Source organism: Budorcas taxicolor, chromosome X (assembly GCF_023091745.1).
Source record: "Budorcas taxicolor isolate Tak-1 chromosome X, Takin1.1, whole genome shotgun sequence".
Taxonomy (NCBI): Eukaryota; Metazoa; Chordata; class Mammalia; order Artiodactyla; family Bovidae; genus Budorcas; species Budorcas taxicolor.
In genome coordinates, this window is record NC_068935.1 from 34,441,053 (window position 1) to 34,464,312 (window position 23,260).

A 23,260-nucleotide genomic window follows, 5' to 3' on the forward strand; every position below is an offset into this window, starting at 1 on the left:
CAACGCTATAGAATCAAGGCCTTGGACGAGGTTCTTTACTTCAACAGGCCTCATATTAGCCATCTCTAAAGTGGGAGCAATATATGACTTTAAAGCAATGTATTTTCTTCAAATAAGTTGAATTTTTTCATCTCCTCTGAGGACTTTCATGATCCCACATTCTTAACAACAATTTTTTTCAAGTAATTGAATTTTACAACATATTCAGTTCAATTGCTCAGTCGTGTCTGACTCTTTGCGACCCCATGAATCGCAGCACGCCAGGCCTCCCTGTCCATCACCAACTCCCAGAGTTTACTCAAACTCATGTCCATTGAGTCGGTGATGCCATCCAGCCATCTCATCCTCTGTTGTCCCCTTCTCCTCCTGCCCCCAATCCCGCCCAGCATCAGAGTCTTTTCCAATGAGTCAGCTCTTCACATGAGGTGGCCAGAGTATTGGAGTTTCAGCTTTAGCATCACTCCTTCCAATGAACACCCAGGACCGATCTCCTTTAGGATGGACTGGTTGGATCTCCTTGCAGTCCAAGGGAATCTCAAGAGTCTTCTCCAACACCACAGTTCAAAAGCATCAATTCTTCAGTGCTCAGCTTTCTTCACAGTCCAACTCTCACATCTATACATGACCACTGGAAAAACCATAGCCTTGACTCGATGGACCTTTGTTGGCAAAGTAATGTCTCTGCTTTTTAATATGCTATCTAGATTGGTCATAACTTTCCTCCCAAGGAGTAAGTGTCTTTTAATTTCATGGCTTCAATCACCATCTGCAGTGATTTTGGAGCCCCCCAAAATAAAGTCTGACACTGTTTCCACTATTTCCCCATCTATTTGCCATGAAGTGATGGGACCAGATGCCATGATCTTCGTTTTCTGAATGTTGAGCTTTAGGCCAACTTTTTCACTCTCCTCTTTCACTTTCATCAAGAGGCTTTTTACTTCCTCTTCACTTTCTGCCATAAGGGTGGTGTCATCTGCATATCTGAGGTTATTGATATTTCTCCTGGCAATCTTGATTCCAGCTTGTGCTTCTTCCAGCCCAGCATTTCTCATGATGTGCTCTGCATATAAGTTAAATAAGCAGGGTGACAATATACAGCCTTGACGCACTCCTTTCCTGATTTGGAACCAGTCTGTTGTTCCATGTCCAGTTCTAACTGTTGCTTCCTGACCTGCACATAGGTTTCTCAAGAGGCAGGTCAGGTGGTCTGGTATTCCCATCTCTTTCAGAATTTTCCACAGTTTATTGTGATCCACACAGTCAAAGACTTTGGCATAGTCAATAAAGCAGAAATAGATGTTTCTTCTGGAACTCTCTTCCTTTTTCCATGATCCAGTGGATGTTGCCAGTTTGATCTCTGGTTCCTCTGCCTTTTCTAAAACCAGCTTGAACATCTGGAAGTTCATGGTTCACGTATTGCTGAAGCCTGGCTTGGAGAATTTTGAGCATTACTTTACTAGCATGTGAGATGAGTGCAATTGTGTGGTAGTCTGGGCATTCTTTGGCATTGCCTTTCTTTGGGATTGGAATGAAAACTGACCTTTTGCAGTCCTGTGGCCACTGCTGAGTTTTCCAAATTTGCTGGCATATTGAGTGCAGCACTTTCACAGCATCATCTTTCAGGATTTGAAACAGCTCAACTGGAATTCCATCACCTCCACTAGCTTTGTTCATAGTGATGCTTCCTAAGGCCCACTTGACTTCGCATTCCAGGATGTCTGGCTCTAGATGAGTGATCACACCATTGTGATTATCTTGGTCGTGAAGATCTTTTTTGTACAGTTCTTCTGTGTATTCTTGCCACCTCTTCTTAATATCGTCTGCTTCTGTTAGATCCCTACCATTTCTGTCCTTTATCGAGCCCATCTTTGCATGAAATGTTCCCTTGGTGTCTCTAATTTTCTTGAAGAGATCTCTAGTCTTTCCCATTCTGTTCTTTTCCTTTATTTCTTTGCATTAATCGCCGAGGAAGGCTTTCTTATCTCTCCTTGCTATTCTTTGGAACTCTGCATTCAGATGCTTATATCTTTCCTTTTCTCCTTTACTTTTCGCTTCTCTTCCTTTCACAGCTATTCGTAAGGCCTCCTCAGACAGCCATCTTGCTTTTTTGCATTTCTTTTTTCTTCAGGATGGTCTTGATCCCTGTCTCCTGTACAATGTCAGGAACCTCCATCCATAGTTCATCAGGCACTCTGTCTATCAGATCTAGTGCCTTAAATCTATTTGTCACTTCCACTGTACAATCATAAGGGATTTGATTTAGGTCATACCTGAATGGTCTAGTGGTTTTCCCTACTTCCTTCAATTTAAGTCTGAATTTGGCAATAAGGAGTTCATGATCTGAGCCACAGTCAGCTCCCAGTCTTGTTTTTGCTGAGTATATAGACCTTCTCCATCTTTGGCTACAAAGAATATAATCAACCTGATTTCAGTGTTGACCATCTGGTGACGTCCATGTGTACAGTCTTCTCTTGTGTTGTTGGAAGAGGGTGTTTGTCATTACGAGTGTATTCCTTTGGCAAAACTCTATTAGGCTTTGCCCTGCTTCATTCCGTACTCCAAGGTCAAATTTGCCTGTTACTCCAGGTGTTTCTTAGGTGTGAATAATAAGATACAATAATTGAGTATCTAAGACCAAAAATAAAAACCCTAAGAAGCGGTACATGAAGTTGAGGGCAACTCTACAGTGAATGTGTATACGTTAATGTGTTTTCATGGTATCAATACAATTGATTAAAGTTCTCTAAGTAAGTTATTTCCTTTGGATTATATAAAGTCCCTCACTTGATACAGTCTCCCCTCCCCCAAACCCACCCCCAAATTATCCACATGTTTTCATGGTGTATCCACAGCCATAGGGGCTTCCCTGGTGGCTCAGACTGTAACGAACTTGCCTGCAGTGCAGGAGATCTGAGTTCCATCCCTGGGGTTGGGAAGATCCCCTGAAGGAGAGTTTGGCAACCCACTCAGTATTCTTGCCTGGAGAATCAGCATGGACAGAGGAGCCTGGCAGGCTACAGTCCATGGGGTGCTGCTGCTGCTGCTAAGTCACTTCAGTCGTGTCCGACTCTGTGCGACCCCTGCGACGGCAGCCCACCAGGCTCCCGCCCGCATCCCTGGGATTCTCCAGGCAAGAACACTGGAGCGGGTTGCCATTTCCTTCTCCAATGCAAGAAAGTGAAAGTGAAGTTGCTCAGTTGTGTCCGACTCTTCGCAACCCCATGGACTGCAGCCTACCAGGCTCCTCCATCCATGGGATTTTCCAGGCAAGAGTACTAGACTGGGTTGCCATTGCCTTCTCCGAGTCCATAGGGTGACAAAGAATCAAACACTACTGAGCAACTAAGCACGTACACATACCACAGCCATAGTCTGTGACAACCAGACACTGATAAATCATTACAGTCAGAAGCCTGTAAAAGGTCTCAATGTGCAAGTGGTCATGCTTCTCCCCATCTTGAGAAAGGGGGTGAGTTTTCCTTTCCCTCTTAGTTCATAGGTACATATTTTAGGAACAATAGCAACTGATGTGAATACAGGTAGGCTTTCACTGAATTCTGTTAAAGAAAATAATTTTCCTAATCTAACTTCATAATGATAATATTTACAATAATTATTTTGGTAACTAACATTAACTGAGAACCAGTCACTGTGCTAAGTACTTGGTATACAATCCTTGTCTGACATCCATGCTTTTTACATATACTGGGGACTATCATTAATATCATTAATATTGGGGCTTCTCCAGTGGCTCAGTGGTAAAAAATCTGCCTGCAATGCAGGAGCCACGGGTTTGATCCCTGGATCGAGAAGATCCCCTGGAGGAGGGCATAGCAACCCACTCCAGTATTCTTGCCTGGAGAATCCCCATGGACAGAGGGGCCTGGCAGGCTACAGTCCATGGGGTCGCAAAGATTCAGACTTGACCAAAGCGACTTAGCACATACAAATCATTAATATGCAATGCTTTAATAAATATATATGTGTATATAAGGTAAGTCATCTATACCAAGTTAGGTTAGAAAATTGATCAAATATCATTAACTTATATTGTGAATGTTGGTTTTAGTGCCCATACGACAAAGTTCCTATATATGTATTTACTCTGAAAGCTACACCTATGGGGACCTCATATTTCTAAGAAGCAGTCGCACTTTGTTGGTATTTTCATATACTATTTTTAAATGTCTCTGAATATTCCTGACACTTTAACCAACTATCTACAGTTCCTTCCCTCATGAGGTTTTATGTACTTTGAGGGACTTCGCTGAAAGGCAATTTTCTTTGCAGCGTGGCCCAGTGAATAAAGCATCAGATAATATTTGTGAAGGACTTTGAGAGATGCAGATGAAAGGTGCTTCCTAAATACAAAGCACTAATGTGGTATTCATGAAAATGGTTTTTCTTCACATCCTTTGCTCTAAAGTCCCAAGGTATTATTGCAATAGGTACTTTAGAAAGCATGTATTTCCCAAATCATTTAGAAATAGAGTTTGTTATCTGAAGTAAAAAAGGACTGAGAGCATAATAAGAAAGCTAATCAATACAGAGCGTTTGGTGTGGCTTGGAGGAAGAGGAAAGGATAGGAGTCAACTATTCTCGTATTGACTCGTGATTTCAATAATAGCTTCTCAGAACTATTGGGAAGAAAATAAGAAACCTGTGAAGATTCTAAAATGTTTTTTCATTATAATGGAGAAGTTTTAAAAAATCAAAAAGTTTAGAATCAGATTTTTTTTCTTAGGTTACGTACTAGCTGGTGCTTGAATTTTATAGACTTTGTTGGATTCAATAATTGATCATTTGTTTAATAATATTATTTAGTGGTTACTGTGTGCCAGGTACTCTGTGTTTTACACCTGTGACCTCATTTAATTTTCACAAAAACAGTAAGAGATTTTCATTAAGATCCCTATTTTACAGATAAAGAAATAGAGGCTTGAAACGGTTTGATTGTTCAACATCAAACTGTGAGTAAACAGCAGAACTATGATTTAAACTCAGATTGATCTGATCCTAATATTGTAACTTAACCACCATGTCACTGGAAATGTCAGGATGTACTTATAAATTTAAACAAGTTATGTGCAGATTCAGTTCTCTAAATAACTAGACAAGTAATAGAGCAGGTACTCTATCCTTGTTCCTCCTTACCGAAAATAAACGAAACCAAGACACACCCTCCCCTTTGTCTCCTGCTTCTGAATGAAAGGTATTCCATAGCTAATTAGGTTTAATTCCTTCTCTATCATTTATTTTGAACATTATAAGCAGTAATAACATATTAGTAAGATATGAGCCCTACTTTAAAATATATATATATTTCAATAGTGGTTCACACTTGACCTTTTATTTCTGTACCCTGACTTACAACTTACTTTTTATGATTACTACTAGAAGTCCCCGTGGTATCCTGTGGCCAGATTTTTCCACGGAAACCCCCTAAGGGGAAATAAATGGGAATCACCTAGGACTTGTATCGTGCAGAGAGACAAGGGGAGATTTCCCTACTGCTGCCATGGCAAGAACTTAAAGATCAGGGAGCTGGCTGGACATTCACCCTGCATGAGATGACTTCCTGAGTGCAGGATTATGCTTTACATAAGCTGTTTCCAAATGCTAATGAATCGGGGAGTACAAAAGACAACAGTCCTGTAATACTGCCTTCTTTCCTCCATTAGACATCTCACTCTGGGCAGGCTACCAACCACCAAATCAAGACTTGCTTTCATGAAGTACAAGGGAGGAAAATGGAGCCATGTACACATGCCTTGTTTTCAAATTTTATTTAATATCTTTTGTAGTGCTTATTTGCCATTAGGGAGTAAACCAAAGGAAAAGCAAACTTGAATCAAATCCAGGTTGTCATCACACCCTGCCATAAACCCAGATCGCACTCTGCAGTTTGGTCTGGTACAGACCCCCGTACCCCTCCGTATTAATACACAGGAAGGAGCTTTGGTGCACCCATTCACTGATTTCAAACACTAACAAGAGGTTTCTTTGAGAACTGCTTCACATAAACAATGTGTGTTTAATCCTCTGTCCCTCTCAGCATCTCATCTATCATACATAAATGTTTCCCCTGTGTACCATCTGAAGAAATTTATTTAAATGACCTTAACTAAGAATTAAGTTAATTAAGATACTTTCTTTATGGAAACACTGATCAATCACTACCCAGGAAATATTTTCTTAATTTCTCAGATTACCATTTATATTTCTTTGTTACTGCAGTTTCAAATATTCATAGTTTCCTCAACACATGTTCTCATTTTTCCTTCTGTTTATGTACACTGACACTCTTCCTCTTGAGACAAGTTAATTTTTTAGTTTTTCTAAGCCACCTATTGGAGAAGGCAATGGCACCCCACTCCAGTGCTCTTGCCTGGAGAATCCCATGGACGGAGAAGCCTGCTGGGCTGCAGTCCATGGGGTTGCGAAGGGTCAGACACGACTGAGCGACTTCACTTTGATCTTTCACTTTCATGCATTGGAGAAGGAAATGGCAACCCACTCCAGTGTTCTTGCCTGGAGAATCCCAGGGACGGGGGAGCCTGGTGGGCTGCCGTCTTTGGGGTCGCACAGAGTCGGACACAACTGAGGCGACTTAGCAGCAGCAGCAGCAAGGCACCTATACATTAAATCTCAGTGGGTGAGAGTTGGGAGAAACCTGTCTGAATTCACTGGATGTTCATTTGACTCTAACATTGTATTAGTAGATTCTACTAATTTGCGTATTTTGATGGACATTTTGCTTGATCCACTAGCAGACACATCTGTATCAATATATCACTATATTTCCTAATTGAGCTGGCTTCTCATGACTTCATTAGCCATCTTCCAGTTAATGAAGTCTCAAGTGCATTCTATATGTAATTTGAGGATGCATGTGAAAAGACATCATTACAAAAGAATTTTTCAGATAACTTTCTTGTATTCTGGGTGATGTTCATCTAGAATGTTGCATTTTGTTTGGGGAACCATAAAGGACTAGTTAAATTGGAGGGAGTCCAGAGAGATAAGCAGTAATGTAATTGAGGGAATGAATCAGAGTTTGAAGGAAAAAATAAAATGAGTTAAGTATGCATAACTTAGCATAAGCAAGTTTATAAGGCAGGCTTAGTAATAAGTCTTAATGTCGGCACCTCTCCAAGAAATAACTCTATTTAACATCTTAGTAAAACAACATGTTGAAAAACAGGAAAATGAAAATTTGTAATAATGAGTGAGTTAATCAATGAACATTTCAGAACACTTCAGGCAGAAACTTTCAGAGACAGGCTGTGCCCACACAATGCCAAAACAGCTGGTAGGAATGTGAAGAATTCAATCAAATAAGGTATTCGTCATCATCAAACAGTCTCCCACCAGAGTGACTATAATTGGTTTTTAAAAAATACACTTAATTGAATTTAAAATTTTGATTTTGTTCAAATTAATTAAATTTTCAAACAAACAAAATTATAAAGTTGTATTGAATAAAATTTTGAGCTAAGTGTGTGGGAGCTATAAAGATGATTCAGACCCAGCTCTTGATATATGACAAGTAGATGCATCACTTGAATACAAGAGAGAAGTAAAAGTTACTCTCTCCTTCATCACAGAGCTATCTCTTCCTAGCTCATACCTCTTGGGAGATTCCCTCAGTAACCCAAAAGATATCAGGCAGTAAGGTTGATGGAAGACACTGGTGTTCTGCCATCCTCCATCAAGATCACAATTCTTTTTTTTTTTTGGCTGCAGCATATCTGAATAACGTGAAGATGTGTCAGACATTCCTGAGAGAATGTGAAGATTTTCCCCCAATTTCCCTCCCTTATTTTCTTTTTTGGGGGTGTGAATAACCAAATTTTCTTCATCTCCATGGTATGCATAGAATCATTCAGCATGCATGAGAATATGGAAATTGTTTATGGAATCAGCTACTGCTGCTACTGCTAAGTCACTTCAGTCGTGTCCGACTCTGTGTGACCCCATAGACGGCAGCCCACCAGGCTCCCCCGTCCCTGGGATTCTCCAGGCAAGAACACTGGAGTGGGTTGCCATTTCCTTCTCCAATGCATGAAAGTGAAAAGTGAAAGTGAACTCACTCAGTCGTGTCTGACTCTTAGCGACCTCCAGGCTCCTCCATCCATGGGATTTTCCAGGCAAGAGTACTGGAGTGGGGTGCCATTGCCTTCTCCAGAGTTGTACCCAATTCCTAGCACTAGCTATAGCCCCACGCCTTTTACTCCTACCCAGGAAAGCACATCCAAAGGTAACTCAGAGTGGCACTGTTAGAGGTATCACCTTTTCATCTACCATTTTTAAAGAAATTGTCTGTGAACTTTAGTCCTCTATTGTAGTAACAAGTGATAGCAAAACATTGGTTTGTTTGGATCCTCTAGCTGAGAACTGCTGAGTTAGAGCAAAGATGAAAACGAGGGAGAATCATCTGGGTCATGTGAATACTGCCATAACAGTGCTCTCTTCCCACTGTCCCTGGTGGACACTATATATGTTTTCAGTCTCCAGGTATAAATGTTGGAACCCCTTTTCACCACTTCACTTGGTATCCATGGGTTTCTCTTATTCCTGGGAGAGTCCCTACAGGGTATGGAGGAGGTTTCTCACCAAGTAGCCAGACAATGATGGTCATATAATGGTTAATGTAATATTGTTGTTGTTCAGTTGCTGAGTCATGTCCAACTCTTTGCGACCCCATGGACTGCAGCACACCAGGCTTCCCTGTCCTTCACTATCTCCTCGAGGTATTAATTTTTAATAACAAGTACTTTTTCTTCATTCTTTGTGTTGAAAAGTTTGAGATGGAGGTGCTAAAACCTTCCCCAGTCTTCCCTAGTTCTCCATGTTTTCTTTTTATCCTCTAGGAATTTTTCTTTTTGTTTTTTTTACTGCTCAATATAGTTTGCCCTCATTATTTAACATATGGTGGTTTGAAAAATATTTTTCTTAGAGCTTTTAGTCACAGTCATAATGTTTTCTTGATTTGTGCTTCAAACATTCAGAATTCCATTTTCATAAACAACATTAGAAAGATTTTTATCTGTTGCTTTTTGAACAAATATAGGGTGACCATTTCTAATAGTCTAATAAAAAAGTGAAGCTCTGAAAATGAAAACTTTGTAAAATTCCAGAATATCTGTTATTAGCCCATTTATTAAAGGATTCACTGTCAATTAATTCATAACCCTCCATTACCTACTTGCAAATAAATAATGAACTTGGGGACTGAAAATAATTGAAATACCTACATAGGACTTTAGTTTGAGTATAAAGTAAATGTGAACTTTTAAGGATCATTACTTTTTATATTTTCTTTTTGATATACTTCACTGCCTAATAATAGAAGCCACAGCATCACTGTCAGCATAAGATAAAACAGGGCAATTATCTATTTCATGTTTCATGGTACATAATGGATAACAGTTTCCTTCAAGACCATAGTGAAAAAGGCTTTGGCCAACCACTAATTTTAATTTGAATTGTTAATACCATATATTAATATTTAGAATCTGACATTTAAAATTCCAAATTTTGTCACAAAGTAGAGCTCTTTACCATTCTGCCTAGAAAAATAAATAGGTAATAAATGTATTTCATTTTTCTTTTGTTCTTTTTAACATTATCAAGCTACTCTGAAAATATAAGTGAAGATGTATCCTCCTTGTATTCTCACAACCAAGAAAATTAGTTTATACATTTACATGAGTAATTTAACCAGAATAGCATTAGCCACAGTCCTCTCTTTCTTTCTATTATTTTCTTGGTTGTAAAGTCCTAGTTTGTCTTAATCTTTGTCAGAGAGTTGATTGATTTAACAAACCAGGTACTGTTGGTAGGAATATTGACTGTTATGCCCGAGATTGGCTAATTGCACTGTGTAAAGCCAATACAGTGCATGGCACAGTTGGATTCCCCCAATAATAGAGACAGGGAGAAACGGATTGGAAGAGGGCTGCCTTGTGTATATTTGACTCTTTGTTTCGCTTGTACAACTGATTGGAGAGCAGGAAAGTAAGTTAATGAAACCTAGATTTTCTGGAGGTAGACCAGCACAGCCTTTAAAGATAAGCATCAGCTTATGGAGAGACTGAAGTGTAAATATGAGTTTCAGCACAAATATGTCAAAGGATTGTAGGTGCTTCAGTGTTCACCTTTATTTCTAGTGGTTGTAACAAAGATCAATCTAACTGACAAAAATTAATGGAGCATACTCTCTTACTTGTTGGCTTACTGAGAGGACCATTTAAAGTCCTCAAAGGGATGGACTTTACAATCTCATACATAGCATTGCAGGGCTCAGGAGCCATGCAGAGGGCAGTAATCCAGCACCAGGTTGAAACCATGTCAACTTGATGATATTATAATTGATTATTGTTAGCTTTCCCCAAGCCTCTGTGACTCTTCTCCCATAGTCATCTGCTGTCATTGTGAATTCTCCTGTTTCTCTCTCCTTCTGCCTCTTTCTCTTGTTCTCTATGTCTCACTCATTCACATGCCCATGTGTGTGCTCAGTTGCTCAGTCATGTCCAACTCTTTGTGACCCATGGACTATAGCCTGCCAGGTCCTCTGCCATGGGATTCTCTGGGCAAGAATACTGGAGTGGGTTACCATGCCCTCCTCCAGGGGATCTTCCTGAACCAGGGATTGAACTCGTGTCTCTTATGTCCCCTGCATTGGCGGGCAAGTTCTTTACCACTAGCACCACCTGGGAAGCCCTCACATGCCCATACACACACACACACACACACACACACACATACACACACACACACACATACACACACACACCCCATCTATTAAACATTACCTATGTAATAGACTTTATTTCTGTTCTCAATCTAATGGTTTATTTAACTAATGAATTTGCTTTTATTAAAGACTGTTAGTATATCAATATTAAAGCAGTATTATTTGAGCCAGAAGAGTGATAAGGTATACCTGTTTATTCCATTTTCTTCAGAAAACCAATTACATTACCTCCATATTCTTTGAGCCTATAATAATAATTATAAGGTTAAGAACAGAAATGTCTACAGCCAGATACACTTAAGACTAATTTGATGATCACTGAACACTATCAAGTTAATGGATATTAGCCATAACATGCAAATGTATAACTACCTCCTCACTGGTTGTGAAGGCTCCTTGTGACAAGTATTATAAAGTAGTAATATCCATTTAGAATTAGTGTGCTAAGTCGCTTCAGTCATGGCCAACTCTGTGCAACCCTATGGACTGTAGCCTGCAAGGCTCCTCTGTCCATGGGATTCTCCAGGCAAGACTGGAGTCGATTGCCATGCCCTTCTTCAAGGGATCTTCCAAACACAGGGATTGAACCTGTGTCTCTTACATCTCCTGCATTGGTAGGCAAAATTAGTAGGAATAGTTAATATTATTAATAAACCTCTCTTCTTTTTTTTTAAATCTGTTTCTTTATATTCCCTCTCCTTCCTAGGACAGAGAGCAGCTCAGAAAACCAATCCCAGAAACCAAAGCCTTATAATTGGCCTCAAGAGACTTGACATAAGTAGTTATGGCAATAACCCTTGGTGCCCTGATGTTCTTTGCTCATGGAGATTAGTAAGGCCATCAGAAGCATTAATTAATTTTGCCTCATAAGAGTTCAGAGAGGTGCTTAAATAATAATACAGGCTCAATCCTTTATCTAGAATCTTTGGGGTACACTTATTTTACAATTTAGAATTTTTAAGATTTTATAAAGGCAATAGCATAAAGATATACTGTCCATTGTGCAGCCCCTGAATTGGGATGTGGGCCAGCACCACTTAATAAAACACATCAGTATTTCCACAGCTAAAAGTAGGGGAATTCACTAAATGAAATGCAGAGAGACTGTAAATATCATCATATCAGTTCTGGTTAGGTTAGGTTTTCCCACCAAATGAGTTAGGAAAAAAAAAAAACTCACATTTTCAGACATTTTTTGGATTCAGAATTGGAGCCAAAGCATCATGATGCTGTCCCCACTTTAGCCAAAGGGGTAATGAAACAGACTAAAATGAGGAAGTACATACATGTTCTCTGACGTCCTGTGACCTTTCCCTTGAGTTATAGGAAAATATGTGCCCCCCTTTGCAACGTATACTTTGGGGCAAAACATATTTGGGGCTGTATTGTCATAGTGTCATTATAGAAAACTGATCAATTAATTAAATACATAGACTTTGCAAAACAAGGCTTGTGTCTATTTTGGTCAAATTGTTCAAGAAAAAAAATCTATTTGACTTTACCATATTAATGACAATATTTTTAACACCTGCTGAAAGCTATTTTATCTGTACAGTCAGTTCTGCTGCAATGCTTGTTTTGAAAACATTGGTTCGTCCCCATGTTATTAGTACATTTGAGAACAATTTGAACGTAAGAGAAATTTCACATTTGCACATGTGCGATTCCATCTGTTAAAAATGCTAGGTGCATGCAGGAGACCACATACAGCAGATAGAGCCGTGGGGGAATACACAAAACACGCACATGCTTACATCTGAAACATCTACCGGCTATCTTAGTTCACCGTGTGTGTTAGAAGCCTTGCCCACCCACATCTGGTGTTAGAACTTCCTGTCTGATTCAGAGAGCCCTCCTTCCACCACTTCACAATAACTCATAAGTTGCGATCCTTCTGACACCCACTTTCACAAGCACCCTTCAGATATTGTGCCCAAACACCATTTTTCCCATAAGACCCTTACCCATACATGATTCTGTCATAGTGCGGTGAATTTTCAAAATGCAGTCTTCACCTTATAACTGAATGGACTGTATGTGTTAATGAAATGAAAGGGGTAAAACACCCTGATGGATATCTTGAGCAGTCCTCGCACAGTGTTTCTGGGAAGATATATTCTAATTTCTGGTGCAAAGTTTCTCTAACACATGATCCAGAAGAAGGTTTATTTGCAGAAAAAGAGGGGGAAAAAAGTCTATCCCTGACAACTTTCTTCTCCCACTTACCTTTTGGTGACAGACAGCATTGTTTCTGAAGGCTTATACTTTTGTTAATAGCTCTGCCATGCCTAAAATGCCTTGGATACAGAGTTTGGAGGAATCCCACCCCTACTCCTACCCGCCCCCAAGAGATTTTCTTTCCAAGTTATTTTAGGACCTTAAACCTGAAACTGGCTGCTATCCAAGAATATTATGTGAATTAGACCTTTCTATCTGAAAACTTAATTTACTCTCAGAAAGCTTTGTATGTCTGGATATACACATTTGCATAATCGCTACTCCCCCCTCTCCCTTGCATTTCTCTTTTAGGCACAGAAATGTATGGTTGCCAGATACATTTGGAAGTGAGTGCATGTGACTCTTAACCCCTTGGAATTGGTGTTCTAGAGCTCCTGACATTGAACCCTAATGTATTTTTTATTAGTGTTTAATGTTGAGAAATCCCATTTCATGGAGCCCAAGGATTAAATTACTTCATTTGGGAGGGAATGAATGTATTCCCCACATCTTTTTCCTGAGGTGAAAAAAAGAATGAAGCTGAGATGATTTGTATTTCTTAAAGTCTTAAGGTCTGGATATATTCTACTCAATCTAATATCGTGAAATACTTTAAAGATGGTATGAACAACTAGGGAAACCTCAGCATATGCAAAATGTAGGAACAACAGTACACAATAAAATAGATATATATAAGAACATATGTAAATATAGTCAAAATATATGTTTTCAATACATATAAGCATATATAATAAAAATGACTATACAAAGCATTTCTACCTGAGGCAGAAATGACAGACTATGTTATAATAATAGCAGGATTGTACTTTTCAGTGAAGTAGAATTTTTTTTTTATCATTTTTCATGATGGAAAATGAGTCAGAAAGATTTGGAGGAAATCCAGCACGCAGTAAATCCAGATGATAATGAGCGATCCTTTCATTCAAGCAATTGTACTGAATAGAAACTTTCTTTCTTTGACCAACTGTATTGACAGAAACACCTACTCATTAGGCTAGCAGATCTCACACATGTGGCTTGGAAGTTGTTCTGAACACATGACCCAAAAGTGATTCCTTTTCTTCTTCTAACTGCAGACTCCCACCTTTGGCTTCTCTTCGTTGCATCTTTAAGTTCATGTATTCAGATGACAAATCTGTACAGTGCATCACTGCTGCCCTTTTCACATCCTGGAGGACATGATTTTAAGCTCCCTCTTCCAGGTATCATTGTCCTTCCCCATGGTTTTGGGAGAGATTTCACTGAGACTTCCAAGGAGGAAGCCTACTGCTCTGTGAACTAAGTAGATATCCAGTGGCTACATCAGAATGAAAGAGCCAAGGGCACATTTGGGGTGGTTCTGTAGGTCCCACAGACCAGTGAAACACTCTTCTATCAATAAAAATTTTCAGGGATCTTACTCTGTACTCACTGTGCTCAGTGTTACCGTGGCATTCAAGAAAGGTAGAAGGTGATTTGCTCTAAGAAACGTGTGGCCTAATTGAGGACATAGGACAAAAACATAGAGTATTAAGAGATTGCTATAACGTTGCAAACTCAGAGGCCAAATTTATGATAAAAATATTAAGTGCTAAAGTTAGAGAAGAGACTCATTTATTTTATAGAATAGTATAATGGAAAGAGTTCTAGGCTAGGAATCAACAGACACAGGCAGGCAAATTCATACAAGTTGAATGACTGAACAAATCACTTCACCTCTAAGACTTGGGTTCCTTGGCTGTGAAATGAAGAGGGAATAAGGGAGGGCTGAACTAGACGATTCCAATGGTCAATTCCAGCTCATCTTGTTGTCTCTTTTGGGGGGGAGAGAGGGTGCGCATGGTGTATGGTTTGCAAAATCTTAGTTCCTCAACCAGGGATTGAACCCAGGTATTTAACAGTGAAAGGGCTGAGTCCTAATTAGTGGAACGCAAAGGAATTCTCCAATCTTAAAGTTTTATATTCCTGTTACATTCAATAAAGTCACTGATCTATTATGTCCAAGCACATGTTACATGAATTAAATGTAATTACTAGGTAAAAAGATTATTGTCTGTATTTGACAAATGAGGGGGTAAAGTTACCAAGTGGTCGAAGAACTCAAACCCCTGAATTCAGTGCCCTTTCCACTATACTGTGCTGCACTTCATTATGCCATTCTGCCTTCCTGTGTACACAAAGGAGATATCATTTATGACAGGAACAGTGCGTGCTAAGTCATTTCAGTCGTGTCCAACTCTTAGCGACCCTATGGACTGTGGCCTGCCAGGCTCCTCTGTCCGTGGGATTCTGCAGGCAAGAATGCTGGGGTGGGTTGCCATGCCCTCCTCCACGGGATCTTACCAACCCAGGGATGGAACTCACATCTCTTATGTATCCTGCACTCTTCACCACTGGTGCCCCCTGGGAAGCCCAGAAGAAGGGAGCTGACATAGACGCAAATAACTACAGTGCAGGTGGTATGTCTAAGTGAAGAATTCAGACAATGAGGAGGAACTGTTGTCTCTACATCTTAAGAAAGTGAAGAGAACCTGTATTACAGAGAGCTGCAGGAGAGTGAATGGAGCTTTGGCCAGAGTCAGGTGATGTGGGTTCTAATCTTAGCCATGCCACTAACTTGCCAAGTGTCCCTGGACAAACAATTCTCTGGGCATCAGTTTTCTCATCTACAAAATTAGAGAATCCCCAGGTGTTTTGGATCCCAGCATTCAATTCTTCATTGAGCCCCAAGGATGGAAAGCAGGCTTCTTGTTAAGGTCATGAGTATGATTCCAGAGGTTTAAAAAAATTAAAGGAATGTTAAGTACTTTTGATTATTTCTTTTTTTTAGTGGATATGGGATTTGCACTGGGTCTAGAGTAATGGCGGTGATTTAGAAAATTCGTGAAGCATTTTAGTTCCTTTCAAATATACAAGAGTAGCTGACTTTCTAAAAGAATGCTTCATATAAAATGAATGATCACCACTCCCTATCCAATATACAATTGGATACAATTCCCTATATACAATTTTGTTTTTCATATAGCAAGTTTATTTAAAGGGAGAGCCACCTGTAGTAGAAAACACTGCCGAAAATCTGTCATGCTTTTAAGGCACTAGTATCGTTTTAAAGTATGAAAATGATGCCAGTGTCTTCACAGTTCAAGTCTGAGGTAGAAGGATTGAAGTGATTTTTTCCCCCTCTGATCAACCACTGCAAAGTGAGTCTCAGCACAAACCAGCTGAGCCCTTTGCTAGACATGGAAAGCCTCTGGCATTTTTCTGCTTTTCAAGTCTCAGTCATTTGGGAGGTGGGACAAAGCCATGCTGTCTACAAAGTTTATCGGCAACACGCTGGTGTTACAAGAAATCGCTTGACATCTATTATGTTTCTCCCGTGAAAGAGATGTGGCTATCAACTACAATAGTGATTTCTTTTCAAAAGGTTTAATTGGGGTATTTCACATGGGCCAAATTCTAACTTACTGTCTATATGTGTGCCTACCAGGAAAATGGCAGAAAAATACCAAACAATAACAATAAAGTCTGAGGACCGCTGTCCCAGGATGCCTCCTCTGCAAACAGGCATAAAAAAATAGTTTCCTTGCTGTCTCAGCTGCAACTAATATCGCTGAGCTTCTAGAAAGGTGTGGCAAAGAGGGGAGAGGTATGGACTGTGTTTTGCATGGCCGTAGAAATATGTCTAACAACCTGAACAAACTCCTTCTAGCCTCCCTTTTATAAGAAGCACTGAGTTGGGGAGAAGGGGAACTGGCCAAGATATTACTCTCCTGCAGTTGAGTTACACACTTGTGAGCTGTTTTTCTGAAGTTTGGTTTTGCTCCCATGCAGGCAGGCTAGCATCCTTTCTTGTGGTAAGCCAGAAGGTAGCCTTATACTTTTTAAGTGTCGAGTGATTTTCCTTGCAACAAATTTATGCTTTTCACTGGTATTTTCCAAAGTGAGACTTTTGCAAGTGATGGAAATTGGCTCACTTCTGTTCTGTAACTCAGTGTCTCATTGATAATTTATTTGTTCAGTAGCAGAAACTCTGACAAATTGTGTGAGGCGGCCTGGTTTACTTTAGAGCTGTTATAGCCCTGATAAATTTACATGTAAATGCGACTGTGAATGTCTTACATTTCAGAAGCTCACTGCACGTGTTTTTGTACATTAGTTAAGTGACATTTTTACAGAGAGACTGAACTTCCAACTCTCCCGCCCGCCCCCACCCCATCCCACGGGTTATGTTATTGGGAAATCCTCAGAAGTCTGATGTGCTGTGTTTTCCTGACTGCCCAGTGAGAGACTCAGTCTCTATTTTGTGTTTTTCTTCTCTCCTCTTTAGACATGCAGAGCAGCCCACACAACCAGTTCACCTTCAGACCCCTCCCGCCGCCACCACCGCCTCCGCATGCCTGCACTTGTGCCAGGAAGCCCCCCCCAGCGGCTGACTCTCTTCAGAGGAGATCAATGACTACCCGCAGCCAGCCCAGCCCAGCCGCTCCAGCTCCCCCAACCAGTACCCAGGATTCGGTTCATCTGCATAACAGCTGGGTCTTGAATAGCAACATACCATTGGAGACCAGGTATTTGAGCTATGATTGATCCCCCTAAAAAACATTAGCACAGGATGATTCCCCTGAGGGCAGAAACACATCGTAGACAGCTGCAGAGATGCACAAACACATAGATATGCACCCAGATGCCTGGGCAAAAAGGCAGACCCCCCTCCACAAGCCTGGAGACACACACAGGCACACCCATCTAGATCCAGGCACACCCATAGACACAGACCAAACAAAGCAGATGCCCCTGTGAAGAGGAAACCATAGATGCATAAACACCCCATAGGCAGACACCCACAAAAGCATATGAAACCAAGCAATTACCTAAATTGTCATTGTATCCTCAAGGATTGTCCCTTGTTTTAAGATCCTGCAATATTACAGGGAAATCCAAGCAAAATTGGAGGAAAAGCAATAGTTTACCTTTTATTTAAGATCTTTTTGACTAAGTTGCCTTCAAACATTTTGAAAATGGATTTGCTCTATCAGAAGTCCATATGTGTAATTTTCAAAACTTGATTCTGCCATTAGAGTGGAGTTTGATCTTTTGATCAAAAATTTGCCTCTATGTTTCTGTTGCTTGTTATATTTATGTTTCCAGATTCCTCCTCAAATGTTTGTCAGGTGATTAAAGTTCTACTCCTCCGTAGTTCTAGATGCCTTGATCATAATCGATTTCAGCACTCGATGTGATTAACTGAGAAATTATTCATTATTTCTAGGTACTCTGTCTTAAGCCAAAAATTACAACTTTCTATTGTTGTAGGAAAACATTGCCTAATAAGGCATAGTATTCTACTGTCTGTTAAACTCAAAGACTTCCCTTTGTCTTATATGTCTTCTTTAGGTCTACCACCAAAGCTTTTTTAAACACACCTGCATGTAAACACTGGGTACGAGGTGTTACTTGATAAGCAATGTCTGGTGTCAACTCTGATCAACTTCTATCCCAATAATCTGAGAACTGGAATGGAAAGGAGAGGACTAATAAACTCACATTTTAAAATTATTGTTTCTCCTTAGCAGCATATTAACTTCAATGCCAGCCAGAGCATCAGAAATATGCCACCAACAACAACCTGAAAACACTATGGCCCACATCCAGGAAACTCTATATCATCCATCACTAACTCGATTAAATATCTGCAAAAAGTGATATTACTGATCTCTTCCAACAGATAATATAGCAATCAGCACCTGTGGGTACTAGTGAGAAGGTTTGTATAGCGTAGCATTTCTTTTTCATTTTTTTTAATTCAAAGGGAGGAAGTAAATTAAGTGAGAAAAGCAGAGAACAATGTTTATCTTCAAGTAGTTTTCACTAATGGTGGTGATTTACTCACTCTTTTAATTCCTTTGCAGGGCTTAGTGATAGCTAAGAAAGCAGTGGGCCCATTTGGTTAACTAGCAGTCTTGATAAGCAAACACACTTCTTTCATCTCAGAAGCCAAATAACAGGAAATCTGGAAGGAGGGTGGGGAATGGGCTCAGGCAAATGGAGAGAGAAACCTATTCTTGTTTGAAATGTACATCTAGGCATGTTTGTACAAACTGCACCCACGGACCTTCTGTATCTATGCAAGGAATGTATTAATTGGTCTCAGTTTCATAAGACGCAGAGAAGAACATAAGTTTTCATGCAAGACTGAGCAGAGAGAGTACCTTTTTTGTGCATTTGAAAATATATTCAGCATCACAAAGATGAATTTTTAAAAATCTAGAAACCCTATCAGCTTGATCAGCTAGGATTTTCCAAATATATCCTTTATAATGTTCATTTCACATGCAGTCAATAGAAGGTAACTCTGCGAGTGCCCTGGTACTTAATGAAGAGCTGTATGACAGCTCTCTGAGCCTCAGCTTCCACATCTGTAAACATGAATATAAAAATGCCCATCTCAACAGATTGTTAGGAAGATCAAGCCAGTGTAACAGAATGTGCATTGGGAAGCATTATAGAATTCAAAGGTAATATCGCCATCCCTATTATGTGTTTACCCGCCTCTCCCTAAATATCTCCAGAATAAGACATTAGCTCATTCCTCAGGCATTCCATTTCATGTCAGACAACTACCGGAAGATTCTTAATGAATGCGAATCTCCCACCTCTTAACTCTACCCATTCCTTCCAGACCTAGTTCTGAGATCTCACAAAATAAATAAAACCCCTCTCACATCTAACAGCCCTTCACTGATCCTGAATCTTCTCTACTTAGATCTAAATGTGTCCCCCATCCCTCCACCTGCTCCTCACATTAACTGATTTCAAATCCTCCATCCTGGCTCTTCCCTTAGAGCACACTTCAGTCTGTCCAGTCTTGAAGTGTCACAGCCAAGGCTGAATGCACGTGTGAATTATTAGGCTCTTTGATTGAAAGGAGCAGTGGTTATTCAAACTGCCTCAATTGAGAATATCTTTTTAAGACTATTGCCAGGGAATACTGGTCAATACACAAGGAAGGGTAAGGCCTAGAGATTTCTGGCACTAATATGACTCAGCAATTCTCTGCAGTGTTGCCACTCTCTGTCTTTTTCTTTGTCCAATAGCTTATTGTCAGCTCAGTATTTCTTTGGTCTACCACATGGTTTCTACTTTCTCATAGCAAAGTCAGGTTTTCATCGCACCACGTGACTCCAAGTGTACCTCCCAGCACCTTGCACTTTCTCCCTTCAGTGCCTGGTCCATTGCTACCTGCTAGCCCTAGGTTTAAAAACCTAAGAGAGGGACTTTCCTGGTGGTCCAGTGGCTAAGACTCCAGGCTCTCAATGCAAGGGGCCTGGGGTTCCATCCCTGGTCTGGGAGCTAGATTCCGATATGCTGCAACTGAAATCAAAGATCCCATGTGTCCCAACTAAGACCTGGCACAGCCAAATACATGAATACTTTTAAAAATATATTTAGAAAAACCAAAAAGAGTGCATTTGTTTAGCCCGATTCATCCCTTTTGTACCAGGCAGTGTTTATGTTTCTTGGCAAGCCCTGTCCGTTATTCTTTCAGTCAGCAGAGGCTAAGGGGAGAGGAAGATCATGCGATTAAAAAAGCAATAGCCTGGACACCTATGGATATCACTGAGCAGAGGCTGGGAGCAGATCTAATGTATGGTAGATGGAACGCTCAGTAGACAATCAACTTGATTGACTCATTCAGAAATTTGCGTTATAACCAATAATCAGTTGTCTCCCCTGTTCTAAGTAAATATTGGGTTCCATAACATCTTATGGAAAAACCCAATGAACATTTTGGCCAACGCAATATTTCTCTTAATGTTCTTTAAACCAATATCAGCATTTTGGGTGAACACATAACACTACTGAGACACACCAAAAACACTATTTAACTCAACTCAAAACTTTTAAACGAGTTCTAAGGCTAAGCCACATTTCATTTATTTTATAATTATTACATAGTTAGTAGGTTTCTTAAATTGTGTGTTTGGAATGGAAAGGATGTAGGTGGAAAATAGGTTTAGAGCTTCGATTTAGCCTAATTGGATTTCATCTTGTTAACCTGTGGAGATGTAGCTGAATTCTAATTCTGCCATAGAAAGTATTTGCACTGTACTGCACTCACTACAGAGTCATTTGTAGGTTTGTTAGATATGCCTTGCTCTTTTTTAAAAAATTTTATTTTGTAAAAGGGCTTCCCAGGTGTCACTGGTTGTAAAGAATCAGACTGCCAGTGCCGGAGACATGGGTTGGTTCCATCCCTGGGTTGCGAAGATGCCCTGGAGGAGGGCACGGCAACCCACTCCAGTATTCTTGCCTGGAGAATCCCAGGGACAGAGGAGCGTGGTGGGCTATAGTCCATGGGGTCACATAGAGTCAGACACGACTGAAGCGACTTAGCACGCACCCATAGCCAATGAACAATGTTGTGATAGTTTCAGGTGAACAGTGAAGGGACCCAGCCATACATATACCTGTATTCATTCTCCCCCAAACTCCCCTCCCATCAAGGCTGCCACATAACACTGAGCAGAGTTCCATGTGCTAGACAGTAGGTCTTTGTTGGCTATCCATTTCAAATATAGTACTGTGTACATGTCCATCCCAAACTCCCTTACTATCCCTTCCCTCCATCCTCTGGCAACCATAAGTTTGTTCTCTAAGTCTGTGAGTCTCTTTCTGTTTTGTAAGTTCATTTGTTTCATTTCTTCTAAACTTTCACAAATAATTGTGATGCCATACAATATTTTGCCTTCTCTTTCTGACTTACTTCACTCACATGACTATGTAAATCATTAACAAAAATGTTATATAGGACAAGATCAAGGTTAGAGCTCAGTTGCATGCCACTGGAAATCTCCCTGCAGGTTGACATTTATCTATCAGGCAGCATTCTACATTTCTCTATCTTGTTCACAGACATATCATTAAAGACCTTGTCAAATGCCTTGCTGATACCCAGATACAGAGTGCTTACATTTTTACTGATCTGCCAAGCCAGTAATCATAATCAAAAATAGAAATGAAGTGAGGTTTGTCTAACATGACTTGTTCTTAAATAATTTATGCTGCCTTCTGATGGTTACTACTTTTTTGAAGTGCTTACAAATCCTTTTTAATAGCCTGTTTTAGGATTTTGCACTCAATCAGCATGATGTCCCTTGTCTAACCTAAGGAGCCCATGTGCTTTGTGTCCCTTTTCAAAACCAAAGCTCATATTAGGGTCTCCAGTCTTCTGACACATGTCACCCACACCACAATCCCAAAACGTTAACAACTATGACTAGGCCATCTAACCACAGGACCTCTCACCACTATGGAATGAAATTTCAATTCATTTAGAACAGTTGAGTGCCTTCTTATGGGCACCTTGCCTATATTAGGCTTCAATTTATGGCTATGATATTGATTACGCTTTTAGGTTGAGTGAAAGTGAAAGTCGCTTAGTCGTGTCCAACTCTCTGCGACCCCATAAACTATACAGTCCATGGAATTCTCCAGGCCAGAATACTGGAATGGGTAGCCTTTCCCTTCTCCAGGGGATCTTACCAACCCAGGGGTCGAACCCAGGTCTCCCGCATTGTAGGTGGATTCTTTACCAGCTGAGTCACCAGGGAAGCCCAAGAACACTGGAGTGCGTAGCCTATCCCTTCTCCAGTGGATCTTCCCTACTCAGGAATCAAACTGGGATTTCCTGCATTGCAGGTGGATTCTTTACCAGCTGAGCTATGAGGGAAGCCCCCCTTTTAGGTTAGAATTATTCTTTTTCACAAAAAAAGATACAATCACTCATTTGATACCATTCCATGAGTTGCATGTAGAGCCTATCCTTGCTCTTCTTGTTCTAAACGTATCTTTTTTAAAACTGTTCTGTTATCTTTAGCAGGTTTTTTCAACCTTTAGGGTCATTTCAGGTGTGATTCTTTATGGCGTTTTTTACCCACACCTTCTTATATTTATTTATCCTTGATTTTTATCCCTTCTTTTCAGTACCTGTTCTTTAGAAATACTGGTTGGAGAGCACCCAGTAGAGGCACACTGATTTCAATAGCCAGCAGATCTCCCCAGCTCTTCATTCATCTCCTTTTTTTCACTGTCTCCGGGCATGGACACATACCTACTTCACTGTAGAAAACCACTTTCCTAAAGTCTAGGATTTTGCTTTATAGAGTACTTATGAACTTTCAGCTAAAATGTTTGCTTTCTCTAAAAGTTTCTGTCACCTTCAGTTCACCAATTTTTCTTTTCTAGTCAGTGAAAGAAGCAAGTCTCAATGATATGTCTAGCTGG

The 23,260-nt window shown here is 40.2% G+C and overlaps 1 protein-coding gene across 1 annotated transcript in view; it reads left to right on the top strand.

Annotated features, from left to right (window-relative positions):
* TENM1 (teneurin transmembrane protein 1) overlaps positions 1-23,260 on the top strand; it is a 629,447-nt gene that overhangs the window by 211,909 nt on the left and 394,278 nt on the right. The window contains exon 4 of the mRNA XM_052662865.1: positions 17,304-17,544. Coding sequence (XP_052518825.1) covers positions 17,304-17,544 — 241 coding nt within the window. The remainder of the gene's footprint in view (positions 1-17,303; positions 17,545-23,260) is intronic.